General features: G+C 44.1%; 1 protein-coding gene across 1 annotated transcript in view; it reads left to right on the forward strand.

Annotated features, from left to right (window-relative positions):
• The window catches only part of ITGA9 (integrin subunit alpha 9), a 230,381-nt gene that overhangs the window by 14,222 nt on the left and 201,159 nt on the right, over window positions 1-15,000 (forward strand). The window contains exons 4-7 of the mRNA XM_055707897.1: window positions 2,414-2,537; window positions 10,473-10,540; window positions 12,839-12,968; window positions 14,521-14,606. Coding sequence (XP_055563872.1) covers window positions 2,414-2,537; window positions 10,473-10,540; window positions 12,839-12,968; window positions 14,521-14,606 — 408 coding nt within the window. The remainder of the gene's footprint in view (window positions 1-2,413; window positions 2,538-10,472; window positions 10,541-12,838; window positions 12,969-14,520; window positions 14,607-15,000) is intronic.

The following is a 15,000-nucleotide window of genomic DNA, read 5'->3' on the forward strand; positions in this document are numbered from 1 at the left end:
AAGCCCCTGCTGAGATTACAGAGGTGGAGCTCATCTCTTGGAGCTGCAGTTATGAGCTGTCTGCAGACTCAGGCAGTCAGTGGTGAACTGCAGTGTGCCTGAACACATGGCATGCTGAGGTATAGAAAAGTGATCATTAAAAAAAACCCCAAAACCAAACCTTAACAGCTTAGGTAAGTATGCCCAGAAGTGTTAAACTGAGCCCACAGCCTGCAGCTGATTTTGAACATACTTCTTATGCGGCAGCTCCTTTTTTTTTTTTTTTTTCTCCTTAGTGTTCTGTCTTTCTTGACCTCCTGTGCCTCACTCCTGAGCAAAGCCTCCTGCTTGTGATGAAATGCTGCTGCTTTCCCCGACTCTGTCATTTGTGCTCCTCTGGGAGAGATTAGCAGGTTAATTTATGTGAGTCCCTTGCAGTTTCTGAGATATAAAATGTCGAGGAATTTACAGTATCACAATCCTTTATTTATCTTTACATAATTTTAAAAAATACTCTTGGTCTGTTTCCGTTTGAGTCTATATCCGGAGTTGGGGTTGACTTGATTGTCACTTTAATGGTATGTGTCTTTATGATACTGTCTTTAAAAGGGCTGTGCATGTGTATATTTATGCTCGCAGCACAGATCCATCAGGAGAGAAACTATTTTCCTGGTTACTCTGAAAATGAGTGTTTCATGTGCTGTTTTTTTGTGTTTTTTTTTTTGCTGTTGAATTTTAAATAGGTGATGCATGGGGATTAAAATCCTCACCGGGCTTCCTTAAAGCCCGTAAGGGAGTCTGCAAAGCTGCTCTTGCAGGACTCCTCACATGCATTTGGCTGTTGAGCAGAGTGCCATCAGAAGCATCCTTCATGTCATGGGTGGCAGCCTGTGACACACAGTGTGGTGCAGAGCTTTCCACAGCCCCCGGAGCCCCCATTATCCCTTTGCAATAGCTATCTTCAGGATACGTGCTTCTCCTTTGAGTACTGGAAGTTAGGAAAGCAATAAATACAGAACTCCAAATGCAGCGCTGCGAACAGCAGAGCAGGCTTGTGCACAACTGGTTTTGTTCTGTTTCAGTTAAATAATAAAAATTCAGTGTTATTACCCTTTTATGTCTCTCTGGGGTTAAGTATGTGGGAAGGGGCCTGTGTTGATTGCTGGATTGAATTTTGAGCTTCCCAGTGGTTGATACGCTTCCCAGGTCCTTTACTGGGCAGGTTACATGACTGTGCCTGTCTTACGGGTATATTTTTTAATGATGTTGAGATGCTCCCACGGGCAGCTCTGAGATGCTGCGGCAGAAAAGTAGGGTAGCACAAAGGGAAGGAAGACAGAAGGTGTCTTGTCTGAGGAGGATTAGGTCGAATGTGGGTATTGTGACGGGGGCTGACACAAAGTTTCCAGGAGAAGCTGGAAGTACGTGGAGAAGATTTGTAGCATAGAGGCTGCTCTGTTCACACGGGACCAAGCCTGAAATGATATGAATTGACACATCTACACTGACTTCAGTGACTTAGACCAGCTGGAGCTACGGCCCGGCATGTGCTCAAGTTCAAAGCCTTTGCTGTTTCACATTTCATTTCTTTTTATTCCAATTAACCCCTGAGCATCAGGCAATTTGTGGCTTGTCTAGCAGCAATGCAGTGTTAATTTTTGTAGCAAGTGGGTTCTGAGGACTTGTATGTGGGACTGTGTACGGCGGTTGTAGGGAGCAAGTGTCCTGGTAACACTGGTTTGCCTCTGGTTTTGCAGAGTGATCTTATTCTTCACTACAAAGAGAAAGGTACCCTGATCTCTGCAGATCATCTGCACTTTGACTGATATTGCCACTGTTGTGACAAAACCTCTGGCATTTGCACTTAAATTTGTTACCAGTAAATGAGGCCTAGCTCTTCTGTCACCAGAAACAAGGCTGCCCTTCCCAGAAAGACAAGCCTTTGACTCGCACGGGCATTTTCTGGCGGGATGATCTTCTAATACGGTCTTAGTAACCATCTGAGTCTAAGCATCCATTCCGATCTTCTTACGTGTATTCTTAATGTCTTTTTTCCTTGTTTCCCCCCCTTTTCTGGCTTGGCTGAGTTCTGTTAGTGTATCTTTAGTTAGAAAAGCTTCATGGGCCATAAGGATTCATACACAGTGAGAGATCTTGAAATCTCTAGCATGGGCTCTGTCCTGCTCTGAGACCTGTTGCTTTCCTAGTCATGCACATGTGAAAGCTGAGATCTGAGCTGCCAGGTCAGGCAGCATCCTGAGTTGCAGAAGATAACAGTGAGAAGACACTTTATCTAGAAAGAGTGGGACATGAGGATGTTGTGGGGTTGTGGGGGGAAGGTGATGCTGAGAGGTCCTGGTCATGCATGCTGTGCCTTGGTCAGAGGCTGTCCCGTGTCTCTGGATCAATAATGTACGTGATCTGATCTGTTTAGGCATGTGCACATCGCTGGAAAAACATCTACTATGAGACAGAGTACATCCTGCCCCACGGCTTCTGCAACATCATTCCCCCCAACCTGCAGCCCAACGGGAGGAAGCTCTTGCCCTGTTATGAAGGTAAGGAGTGTGGGGGCTGGGAGTGGGGCTTACCTGCCTTGCTGTGCTATCATTTTACAGCTGTTGTGTTTTCCCTTTATTTCCAAAACCATCCACAGCAACCATCACTGCTGGTTTTTGTTTTGTTTTGTTTGTTTGTTGTTTTTTTTTTTAACATACAGCTGCCTTGCAGCCCAGCTGGTGTGGTGGCTGGGTTTGAGATGAAGTTGGGAGAGTAGCACAATGACTGGATGAGTCCTGTGACTCGCTGTGCGTGGTCACACTTCTAATTTTAACGTCAGCATTTTAATTTTTTAGCGCTTTGGTGCATATGAGACTCTTGTGTCGTGTTTCCTTTCCTAAAGACTTCAGAGGACAGTGTCTGCTCAGCCAACAGCAATTAAGTAAACCAGAGGCATGAGTGTGGTGTTAGGAAGAAGATAGGATGTCTCCTAAGATTTCTTGGCCTTCAGAGAAAGGTTTCGGGGGAAAGCACCTTCTTGGTTTTTCTTGCCTGTCCTGGGCATCTTCTCTCCCCTCTTGCCTGTAGGAACTTGAAGAAGCGTGGGAGTTCAGAAGTCAAAATGCAGCAGAGTTTGTTGTAGGCAAGAACTCTGATTTTATTTATTAATTCCCCCGCCCCGGTCCAAAGATGGCAGCAGCCAGCACTATGCCAGTTGGTGACATTACTAAGTGGGAGAGGGATAAGGCAGTGGATGTCCAAGCAAGTTTCCCTGATGCTGGCAAGCAGCCGCATCCCATCTTGGCAGCCTGTAAAGCCAGCTCTGTGACAGAACTTTGTCTGCTCCATGCCCGCTCTTTCTCCTGAGGTGGCTTCTCCCCTCCCTCTGGACTTTGCTCTGGGACCTGCCACTGCAAACTCATACATCTTGAGATGGCCCAAACTCATGCACTGAGCATTTCCCAGCCTTGAAATTGGTCATTATTTGAAATGTGAGGGGGATTGAGTCAATTGACCCAGCCACGCCAGCTGCTCTGCAGCAGAATACAAGTAAACTATGTAAGCCTTCCTGTTGTGAGCACCGTCCTATTGTATTTGCCCATTATTATTTTTTTTTCTTTTGCATTTGTCAGCAAAGCCAGGATAAGACCTCACACTGAGGTAGTGTACGGCAAATCATCCAGTATTAACTTTATGGTCAATTAGCATGCGTGGGGAAGCTGCTGGGGCTCCCTGTGTCACTGCTCCTGTGCCACCTTAAAAGCAGCTTGCTTGAAGTTGTGGCAAGGAGGTGGTTTCTGGAAGAGATGAGCCACTTGTGTTTTTCTGTGCGTCATGTCTTCAGAGTAAAACTGCTGCTAATCTGACAGGATATTTGCCAGGAATTGCTAGAAAATAGAAATGTGTGGGCCTAGTACACGCAGAGCAGCCAGTGGAAAGTTGGCAGGGCTGGTGCAGTACGATGTTGGCTTAATTTCACTCCATGCTAGAGTGAAAATTGGAGGTTTGGGACTGATTTTCTCCCCTCCCCCCCCCCCCCCCCCCCCCATGAAATAACAAACTATCATGAGGAGTGGCTGCATTTGTGTACTCCTGGATCTTTTAGGTTTCGATAAAAGAAGCTCAAAGAGATAGATGTGGTACTTCATGCAGAGGGGTTTGGTGTTTGAGGTGTGCTGTGAAATAAGATTGCAGTCATCCTTGTAACTAGTTTCCTTCACTTTCTGGAATCAGCAGAAGAAATTCTCCTCCGCTGACCCTGGGGACAGCCCAAAGGGGAGAAGCGTCTGGTAGGGGTAATAAACACGATGTGTAATGCAGCTGAAGTGCTGTTACGCAGAAAGCCTCTGCGGCCATCGCCGGGCAGCTGCCAGAGCCATGGCTGCAAACCCTGCACTGGGGAGCACGCCTTCAGCTGCCGAGGTCCTGGTGTCTCAGCCTTACCTGGGACTTGCCATGCATGAATGGGTGCAGGCGGTCACATGCTCGTTTCCAGAAGCCCCCTCGTTAACACAGCTAAGTTGACAAGCCCCATGAGAGGCTCATGTGGCCGCATGGTCCCCAAGCAGAGCTGACCTTCACCAAACTGGCAAAAGGTGCAGCCCAGCTGAGTGCACATCAGTCCCCAACCATTTCTCTGTGTGTGTGCGTCTTGAGACAGATTATTCGCTTGTGTAACAAAAGTCTTGTGCCAGAAGCGGAGAGGAGTCTGACCTTGGAACAGACATACTTAATGCATACGGTATGTTTTCTGTCCGCATAAAGCAGGATTAATAATTAAAGACAAAGGAGGAAATGGAAATTTCCTGACTGGATGGTAGTGGTGCAACAACATAGTAGTCTCAATCCATCTTATTCTTGTCCGGCTTCCCTGAAAGGGCTGACAGAAGTCTGGAAGCGATTGAGAGCTAATGAGAACAGCAGCAAGCCTAACAGTTAAATGCAATCTCTCTGAGTAGGAGCTAATCTGGTATAGATGAACTGGATGTCCTTTGTGGTATAGCTGGTGTATGGAGCCACAGCCTTCCAGGCAGTGCTTTCACTTGGTTATTTTTCTTGTAGTTTTAATGGCCTTCTAAAAAAAGGGGAGCTGTCTCTTCATTCCCCCCATGCATTCAGTTTGCAAAGCAGAAGGGTGGCGGTGTCTACTGTGAGAAGCAGCCCAGCTGATAGGGAGAGCTGGGATGATTTCCTACTCCTCTGCTGCGGTAGGAATTGTTGGTGGAGGTGGGGAAGACTGATGGACCCTTTGGTTAGTAAATAAGGGGAACAGCACATGCTCACGTGCCTTGCCTCCAAAGGGATAAACAAACTTTCCTACAGGGTCCAGACCACATCTGTTTTTTTGCAAGCCATCAAAACATCCCTGCTTTGTGGTGCAAACCCAATACCACAATGCTAGGTCAGAAGATTACTACTGTTTCTTCCTAGAGTAGTAAAGCACTGTAAGATGGGAAGGAAGAGGCTTCCAGTGCAAATTATAGTTTACTGTAACTAGTCACTTTGCTTCCATCTGTGAAGATGGTAGATACAGGATTTTATTGCACTCTGGTGCTTATGCTATGTTGTGGCATTGATACTTGCTTGGAGACTTTTAGAGACACTTGCTCAGAGGGGAAGTTGAGGAACATTAGCTTTTAGAATCATCACACATCACAGCTTATCCATTTTGTTTGTATATAGTTTTATCCAGTTACTTCTTCCTCAGCCTTACCTCTCTTATAACCTGAGATCATCATGGCTACAAACTGCTACCATCCTCTCTCTCTTTTTTTTTTTTTTTTTTTCTTTATGTATGTATTCATGGCACATCTTCAGTGTCAGAGAGGCGAGGCAGTCACCTCTTCCAGACTCAGCCACATCTTACTGCTTTGCTGTCAGCTGTTGCTGCAGCAGTTAGTTTAGTGGCTTGCAGCCTGTGTAATCAGGGGTGCACAGCAGTCTGCGGGCAGATGAGAAAGTACAATAAAGAAGTGTAAAAACAAAGGCTCTGTTCATGACAGCAGTTGTTGCCTGGAGCTACATGAAACTACCAAATCCACTCTATGCAATATCTAAACTTAATGCAAATGTTGCTATTCAGGTGTGCAAAAGCTGTGAGCTGACACAGTGACTACACAGTTTCCTGCTGGCTGATTGTTTCACTGCATTGATGGATGGCTGGCACTGTTGTACGAGTGACAGGTGTCACTGCTGTGCACCGAAGTGGAGGGGATGTAGAAGCAATCTTGGTTTTCATGCCTCTTTGGCTCACCTGGTGCTTGGGAGAAGCAGATCAGCTCTAGGGAAGAGGCAGAAGCCTGTAGTGCTGGGACATGACTGTCCCAGATGGGGGGCTGTGATCATGGTTGCATGGGTGGAAAGGAGCCCTGCTTGGCGGGGGGGGGGGGGGGGAATGTACTGCTTCAGATGGAAGTTAGGTGGGCTGATGGGGAGGGATGGTTCTGTGCTGAAAGGGTTATGCTGGAAATCCAGGAGCCTAGTGTCTTGTCTGGACTGGGCTGTTGGCTCCCTGGAGAACTGTATCTGTCTGGGTGCCCCCACACCGTGGTGCTGACCTCTCCTCTGTGTCAGTGGAGCTTTAAATGCTTGAATAGCCTTCATGTCTGGGATGTTTGGGTCTCTGTGCTTCTGTTTCCTCTTGCAAAATGTCACTAAAGCTGTTTTCCCTTTCAGAGGTGTTAGGGAAAGAGGTTAATCTCTGTGTGATGTTCTCAGAGCTCATAATGATAGCGTGGAGGCTTGATACCTGTAGGGAGGAAGGATGGTCATTGTTTTGCATCAATACTGCGTGCTATACCTCATTACTGTAATGAATCCATTTATTCTTCTTCTGTAAGCTGTATTCTTTTTCCTGAGAAGTATTGTCAGGTATTTATTCAAGTCAAAATGTTTTGATGTCTTTTCTTAAGTTCACAGAAGCACCGCGTATATCCAAACTCTGCATTTACTTGAAATGCTGCGATCCATCTATCCACTGTTTAAAACCAAAGCATAACTAGTTATTTAAGTGAAATGTAGGGCCATTAGTTTGACAGATAGTACTGGCAATGTAAGTGACTTTAAAAACACTGAACTTCACATAAAGCCATGAACAATGTTTTTGGAAGTATGAGCTTCAGTGAGCGTACCGACTCAGTTTACTGTGCAACTATTATCATGCAAATCTTTGCCATTCCTTATGCATTGCAGTTAATAGTAATTCTGTTCATTTAAAGAATGATTTGGGTTTTTTGTTGTTTGGCAATGAAAACAATGATGTGTTTCTGTTCTTTTTCTAATACATTTATTGCTGATGAAAATCAGCTGTGTTGTGTCCTCTGATATTGGGACTTTTGTTTCAAGTTACTCTGAGATCTGAATTTGGTCTCTCTTTTCTTTTTCTTTTTTTTAATTTATTTTTAAAGTAGGCAAATTTAATATTGTAATGAAACAATGCTGTGAATTCAATAAGCTTTTTGACTTGATTGGAGAAACAGTTTAATTTTTGTGCACATATTGCTTTATCAGAAGAAAATCCTGTATATCTTAAGTAACATAGCAATTTTGCACATTATTTAAACACAACCACGTGAAGCTACGGATTCAATAACTGCCTTGTTCCATTGCTGAAGCTGCCACCATTCCTTCTGCCCTTCTACGGTTTTGCATGCCCTTGTTTTTAGTTTGCAGCTGAATTCAGGGGCCAGCTGGTGCGAGGGGGACTGCTCGTGGTCATGGGCACTGTGGGAGGGGGTCTCTCTGGCAGCTGGGGTTACTATGTCTATGGCAAAGCACTGATGGCTGGGGAAGCCGCCATTATGTTTGAGGCTTTTGTGTGTTGCCTGTTCATAAAAGAAGAAAAGGAGACATTTGAAAATCCAAAATCAGAAACAAACTTGATTTGCCATCCATCCCGCACTGAGGCATTCCCTGCCGTTACGGCATCATTGGCCTGACCTAAATCCTTCAGTGTGTGAGTTAAATGTCCTATGGCAGTTTCCCTCTTTCATTTTAAAGCCAATTGAGCTGGTTTTGTTTTGAAGGAGGCACTTAAAGAAACAGTGAGCCAAATGTAATGCAATTTTATAGGGAAGTATGACATTTTATATCCATCAGATTGTCGATGGGGTCCACTTGCCGTGGTTGATTAAGGGCCTTACACAAAGCGCCGTCAAGGCTTGCTCTCAAAACAAAAATATTCTTAAGAAATCCTCTGCCTTGTACCCCGGGTGATGGGTGGGCTTATTTGGCTTTTAAGAGGCCATGTCATCACCTGGGTGGTGAGTAAGACCTAGCCAGGGCCACAGCCTCTGGTGCCCAAGGGGATGGTGGGCGCTGTGGTCTTGTGGTGGCTGGGGGCCTGGAGGCCATGGCAGCTATGGCTCTGTGGCAGGCTGGGCACAGCTCTTGTTTGCCCTCCATAAAAATAAATAAATAAATGTGCGGTGAAGTGGGATTTCAGAAGGCAGTCTCTAAAGCCTTGAGCTCAGCATTACAAAAGCCTCCTGCCAAGCACAGCAGGTGAGGCAGAATGGTGCTTCCAGACCTCTGGGGCCACAATGGCTAGTGTTTGTTTTGAGTTACAGTAGGTCTAGTGCAGTGCAAAACCGGGAAAAGGCAAAGTCTGTTTGAAGTTCAGTACATTGTGTAAAGGGAAAACCTTGGCTGGGAGTGAAAGCCTCTGAATGGGATGGATGTGGAACTTGCGTTTTGTCCTGTACAAAGATGGGAACCCAGCCATAGCGATGGCAGGGCCTTTAGGCCGTGCACGGCATTATTTGTCAGGAAATGCCAGAAGGAGAAACCTCATCTCCTCAGCCCTCTGAATAAAAAAATGTTCATATCAATAAACAGATATTTTTTTCCCCAGGCGAGAAGCGCCTATTTCTATGTATGTAGAAAACTAGTGATTCAGAGTCCTAGCACTTTCTGAATAGATATGAGCAAATACAGTCTTCATTTCTCAGTGGAATTGTTGTCATGCATTCCCACTAGGAATGTAGGACATTTGTGTGTGTGAGACCAAGTGTGCTTCTGGCCCTCCTGGTCTGCTGGGACACACATCTGTTTTGATAGGACCCTGCCTCAGCCAAGGGTGTTAGGTATTTTGCCTGTAATTTGTGGATCAAGTTACTGTTATGCAGGATCTCCAATTAAACCTCTCCCTGTGCAACTGGTGTGACTTCAGCACATTCCTTAAAATCTGAGCATCTTTATGATGCTGGGAAGAGGCTATATATAATATATAAAGGGGGAATGAGTGTGTGTATGTATGTGTATGTATGTATGTGGATATCTATACACGAACAATATTTTGAAAAAATTATGAGAGAAGGCAGCAGTTCATAATTAATTCCTCTTAATCTTCAATAAGATAAAATGCAACTGAAAAGGAACTTGCTTGGTTCCAAAGAGGCAATTGCTTATTGATTTCATTAAAATTTTTATCATTTAGCAATGAGATAATGGTGCTTATGGAAAAAAAAATTTCAAATCACAATTATCAGGCTATATGGTGAATGTTTTTGGAGCCTGAATGACTCTAATATGCAGGAAGTGGCAATATGCTGAAGCTGGGCACTCATTAGTATGGTAAATATTTGAAAATAATGCTCTAGAAAAAACCTGCAAAGGTTCTGATCCAGCTTTTAAGTTTCAAATGCTATTGAACTGAAAACATTTGGATTAAAGCATGGTGGAAAGTTATTTTCTTAGTCCCCTGCCCTCAACTTAATGTATTTCTAAAAATATTTTTTCTTCTTTTGCAAAAAGATAAAGTAAAAAAAGTAAAAATTCCTCAGGTTTGATAGAGGAAACAATTGCTACATAAAATACAGAAACAAAAACTGTAGTGATGCTGGTTGGGTCCCCTGTGGACTGGGAGCTCTGAGCAGGTGGCCATTAAAAGCAGCAGACTTGAGCATCGCTTAAATGAGACACTTGTCTGATCACTCAGAAATGCAGCGGCCTCTCCTCACTCACTACCTCCCTCCTGGGGCTGGTGTCCTGAAGCATCTATTTACCAGCAGTGTTTATGGGGGCTTGGGTGACTGTCATTGTAGGGGAAAAAATCACTTCATTTCTCTGAGGTAGCGATGGGCCTGAGAATTAAACCTTTTAGTGCAAGGTCAGTGGCATGTAGGCATGTGCCTCTCCTTTTTCTCCTCCCTTTCCAGCTGTGCTCATCTGGCTGCCAGAGGTGGAAGCCTGTTCTTACGCACCTTTACTGGGGTGATGCTGCTGCTGTTACCATGTAACTGTGATGCTGCTTGTTTAGTGTCTCCCTAGGCAGCACACTGGCTGTCCCCCCACTTTCAGGTCCCTTACTTTACCCCACAGTGTGGGTGAGGGTGCCATGGTGCACAGTGGTGCCAGGCATTGTTAAAACTCAGGAGCCCTGCATGCTGGTATCTCTGCAGGCTCTGTGTGTAGTGGTGCAGAGGGCTCAGGGGGGAGAGTGTATGCTGTGCCAGGGATGACCGTGGTTTGTTTTCTTCCATTCTCCCATCCAGAGTACAAGAAGAAGTATGGGGAGGAGCACGGCTCATGCCAGGCAGGGATTGCGGGCTTCTTCACCGAGGTGAGTAGGGGCGCACACACAGAGAACTGATGGGGATGTTGAGTGGCTCTTCTACTACATGCCCCAGGAGTGGAGTCCCGAGCACAGCTTGGAGAGTGGGCTGGGTGCTGGAGATGGCCCCTTCCTGCCAGCAGACACCCTCCTGCCTTGTCTGGCCTCCAGGGAACCTGCATTTTTCACACCTGTTCAGTGGTTCATATGTAAGTGTATGTGCCTCTCAAGGTCTGTGGACAAGAATAAATGAATTGACTCTGGGAAGCATCCTCAAGGAATGTTTTTATTGTGTACATCCCAAAAATTTTGCATAAAGGTATTTCTGTGTCTAACATTAACTTGTTAAGTGATGATATAAGACAGTCCTCCCTGAACAGTTTTGTTTATGTATGTGTAATGTGGGTATATGTATATATGTGACTATGTATATGCACATATATGTACATAAGCTAAACACTTTTTTTTTCAGTTCTTTATTGCAAAAAGATGGAGAAAAAATAGTGTGGTAAAAATATATGCTCCAGAGCTGTTTTAAATATTGGGCCATATTCTTTCCTGGACAGAAGTCTATCAGCCATGTTTTATTTATGTCAAAGATGAATTTGTTCCCTTATGTATGTAATGTTTTTTGTAACGTTTTAGGGTTGGGGTTTTTTTGGTTTTTTTTTTTTTGTTTGTTTGTTTGTTTTGTTTTGGTTTTTTAAGGAAAAATAAAAGCTATTTCAGCATCAGGCTCCTTATTACTGTCATGTCAAGTATATACTCACTTTTCTAATTCTGCAGAATTTATTGTCCAGGCTGATATAAGCAGAATAAAGGTGTCCTCTCTGAAATGGCAGAAGGTGATTTCTGAGTAAACTGGGATGGCAGGCAACGTTGCCACAGTGGCACCGTCTGATAACTGGATGTTCAGCCAGCAGCAGCTGTTTCCTGGCTCGTCTGCTCTCTCCAGCCTGTTTGTGTTCCCATGCTTTAAATCCTTCTTTGCTACCCTAGTTCAAAAGATATCTTTGAACTTTCATTGCTTTAGCCTGATGGCAGCTCACTGAGCAGGAAACGTAGATAAATGACTTTTTGGGTCAAACAGGCAAGCCCCTACCGTATATTCAGCACGGCTGATGGTAGTTGTTCCTGCCGGTAAATGATCCTTTGACCTCAAGGGCATGGCCCCTCCCAAGGAAAAAAATCTGTTGCCAAGTATGTCCTGCTCTTTGGTTGGGTTTGCAGTCCTGTCCCCATAGTCTTAGTAGGAAAATCCCTTGTTTAACATCTGCCCCTGACTGGAACTGGTCACCCGAAGGGATCTCAGACATAGGAACATTTTCCCACAAGGATGGAGTCCACCCATGGCTTTGCATTGGACAGAAATGTGAGGCAAAGCAGCTGTCCTTGTGTCTCCTTCAGGGATGAAGAATTTACCTTAATGCTTCCCAGGCTTAATTTGGTCCCTTGCTGGCAGTATTTAAAACTACATCCAGGAGTAAGGTTTTTCTGCAAGGATGCTAGATATTCTGGGGCAATGTTTTCTCAGTCTCTCTTGCGTGCAAATGTACCTTGGATTTTGATTAAAAAACATTATCCATGAGCATCTGCCTTTGGGTGCTGGATCAAACTTTGCCTGATTTCTAGTCTTTTTAAATCCTGCGTCATGCTGGATGTCTGTAATGAACTATAGCCAGGTTGTCTCTTGCAGAGTGTATCTGATGACACAGAAGGCAAAATGTTCCAACCACAGCATAACACACATGCTGATTGTTGAGTGTATGGCAGCTCTTTAGCTTCATAGGCGTAAAATCAAAGTCCTTTGTGCTGTATCCTTCATGATTAGTTGGTATAGCATGTCAGCCAGCATAGTGACATGGTCTGTAGCTGAGTGGTGGGTCTGGGTGGGCTGGGGCATTTCTGTCACTTGGTGAAGGTCTTCTGTCTTCTGGAGGATGGTTGGGAAAGGCAGCAGGTGGAGAGAGATTTTTGGGAAGACTCTGTTAGTGGGGATATATTTGATGGTTAGTAAGGCTGAGGAAAGTCTTCTACTGAAGTGGTAGAACAGCTGATTTAGAAGTGGGCCATGAACGGGCAGACCATATATCTCTAGGATGTGTGCAGTGACCTCTGTGCTTGGAAAGGATACTTTCTACATGCACGCAGAATGGAGATCGCTACAGATGGAATTATAATTGGTGTTCTAAGTTAGTATTCTGTCCCTTCTCCATTACTGTGTAATGCATGAATTTTTGTGCAGTTTTGATTTTTTTTTTTCTTCCTTATTTTTCCCACCACACCCTTCTGTTTTTCCTGTTGTAGGAGTTGGTCATCATGGGAGCACCGGGATCTTATTATTGGACAGGAACTGTCAAAGTACTGAATCTCACTGACAACACATATTTCAAGCTGAATGATGATGCTGTGATAGCCAGGCGGTACACGTACCTCGGTAAGCAGTTCTCTGGTGCTCACTGTGAGAATGGATCAGTGCAACAACGTAGTCAAGGCTTTGATGCTATAAAGGTGATACTGATTTTTTGGGGTCATGTATTTTTATGAAAAACATAAAAGGAAGAATGTCTGAATTAAAGAGTTACTTACTTGGAAAAAATATAAGCAAATAATATTCCATTTTTGTTTGCTTGTTTTTAAAAAAAACTTTGCTGTGATTTTTTTGATTAATATAGAAAATGCAGTTCAACTGAAAAGCAGGTTGGATGGTAGTGGGCCTCCTACATTCCTGCCTTTGCCCTGTGACAAAAAAGTTATTTGTCATTGTTTAGACTGCATGTCTGATTAGATCTGTCTTTAAAATGTGTACAACAAATAATTACAGAATGCATATTGCAGATACAAATTTATTTCACCAAAACCAGCACCATATAATTGAGTCATTGGCAACAGAAGGAGCTTGTGAAAGGATTTGCTGTAGGTTTGAGTACGTCTTCAGTTTGGTTTTACTTGCTCTAAAACCAGCTAACGTCCCTAAAATACTTAATTTAAAGGCTTCCACCTAATCCCCAGTGCCTGACTGCTGAGACCTAGGAGGCATTTCAGTCAGTAGTTTGATATTGTTTGACTAAAGACTCACACTGACCTCTCATTTTCTCCTTAACCTTTAGTCTTTAAAAAAATACCACTTAGAAGATACGGCTTGGTGATAGCTAAAGAAGTGTATATATACATATTTGAGGACATAAATAGGATTTGCCACTGATAGACCTGAATTATAGTGTTTACCCTGTAGACAGGAGCCTCATAATTTACAGCAGAAGAGCAAGGCAAGTACAAGACAGCCTTAGAAGGAAAGTACTCATCTTTAGTCATTATATATCATTTTAATATATCAAATAAGACTGAATCTTTGATCTCCTTCTTTCAAATACACTCTTTCTTTCTTTGATCTATCCTCCCATATTTCTTCTTGCCTAAATAAAAGTCTTTTTAGGCCATTAACTTCTCTGACCTCTTTGCCTACTGTCCTCCACTCTCCCTGTTGACCGAAAAGGCATGTAATTTTCCAAGCCATCCTCAGCAGTGATTTTAGCCAAAGGAGGACACTTGGGTCTGGTCGATGTGGGACTGTTGCTCTTTGATGTGAAACTTTCTCTGTGGTGATGCGGTTTCTTTGGTCTCTGCGTGTGTGCTTGTTCCTGTTTTACTGCTTCCCTTTCTGGACTCATGGTTACCAAACTACTCCTTGTACCTGCTTTGTGTGTTCCATGCCCAGCTCCACACACACCTTTCTTCTTCAGCTTTTCGAAGAGTACTGGAGGGCGTACTGTCACTTCCCATTGCTGTGAACTTTTGAGCAGAATATTGGTGCATCCCAAGCAGAATGGTTGTTGAACGCTGCCAATATGCAGCCCAGGAGGAGCAGTGAAACCCAATGAGCGTGATCCAGCTGGCTGACCTGTTTCTCAGGCTCTTTCCTTTCATGATTACTTATTTATTTATTTATTTTTATTCTCCTCACCTACCCCACCCCATCTCCCGCTCAGGATATGCGGTGACAGCAGGTCATTTCTCTCAGCCGACTACCACGGATGTTGTTGGAGGAGCTCCCCAGGATGGAGGCATCGGAAAGGTGCGGCTTTTGTGAAACAATAATGTGGTCAGATGCAACGGGGCAAAAAAAGTAATACTGATGCGGTTGCCACATATCTTGGGAAGCCAAGAGATTTTTGCCTACAAGGTAGTTTTGGAGTACTGAGCAGGGGAGAGGTGAGGTAGTTTGATGAAGTAATCAAATTTTCTTGACCTGTCCCTCCTGGTGCCTCACATCCCTCACCCCCCTCTTTCCTCTCTCTCCCACTCAATCCTTACAATAGTTATTTTAGCAAGACATAGGCAACATTTCTCTCACACTGCTTTTGTTTAGCATTTGTAACATATAATTATCACTTCAACCTTGCCTGGAAATGAAAAAATCTTGGAAAAGAGAGTTTGGCTTCTGCTTGTTTTCTTCATACATTTGACTA

This window comes from Falco cherrug, chromosome 4 (assembly GCF_023634085.1).
Source record: "Falco cherrug isolate bFalChe1 chromosome 4, bFalChe1.pri, whole genome shotgun sequence".
In the NCBI taxonomy this organism is placed as follows: domain Eukaryota; kingdom Metazoa; phylum Chordata; class Aves; order Falconiformes; family Falconidae; genus Falco; species Falco cherrug.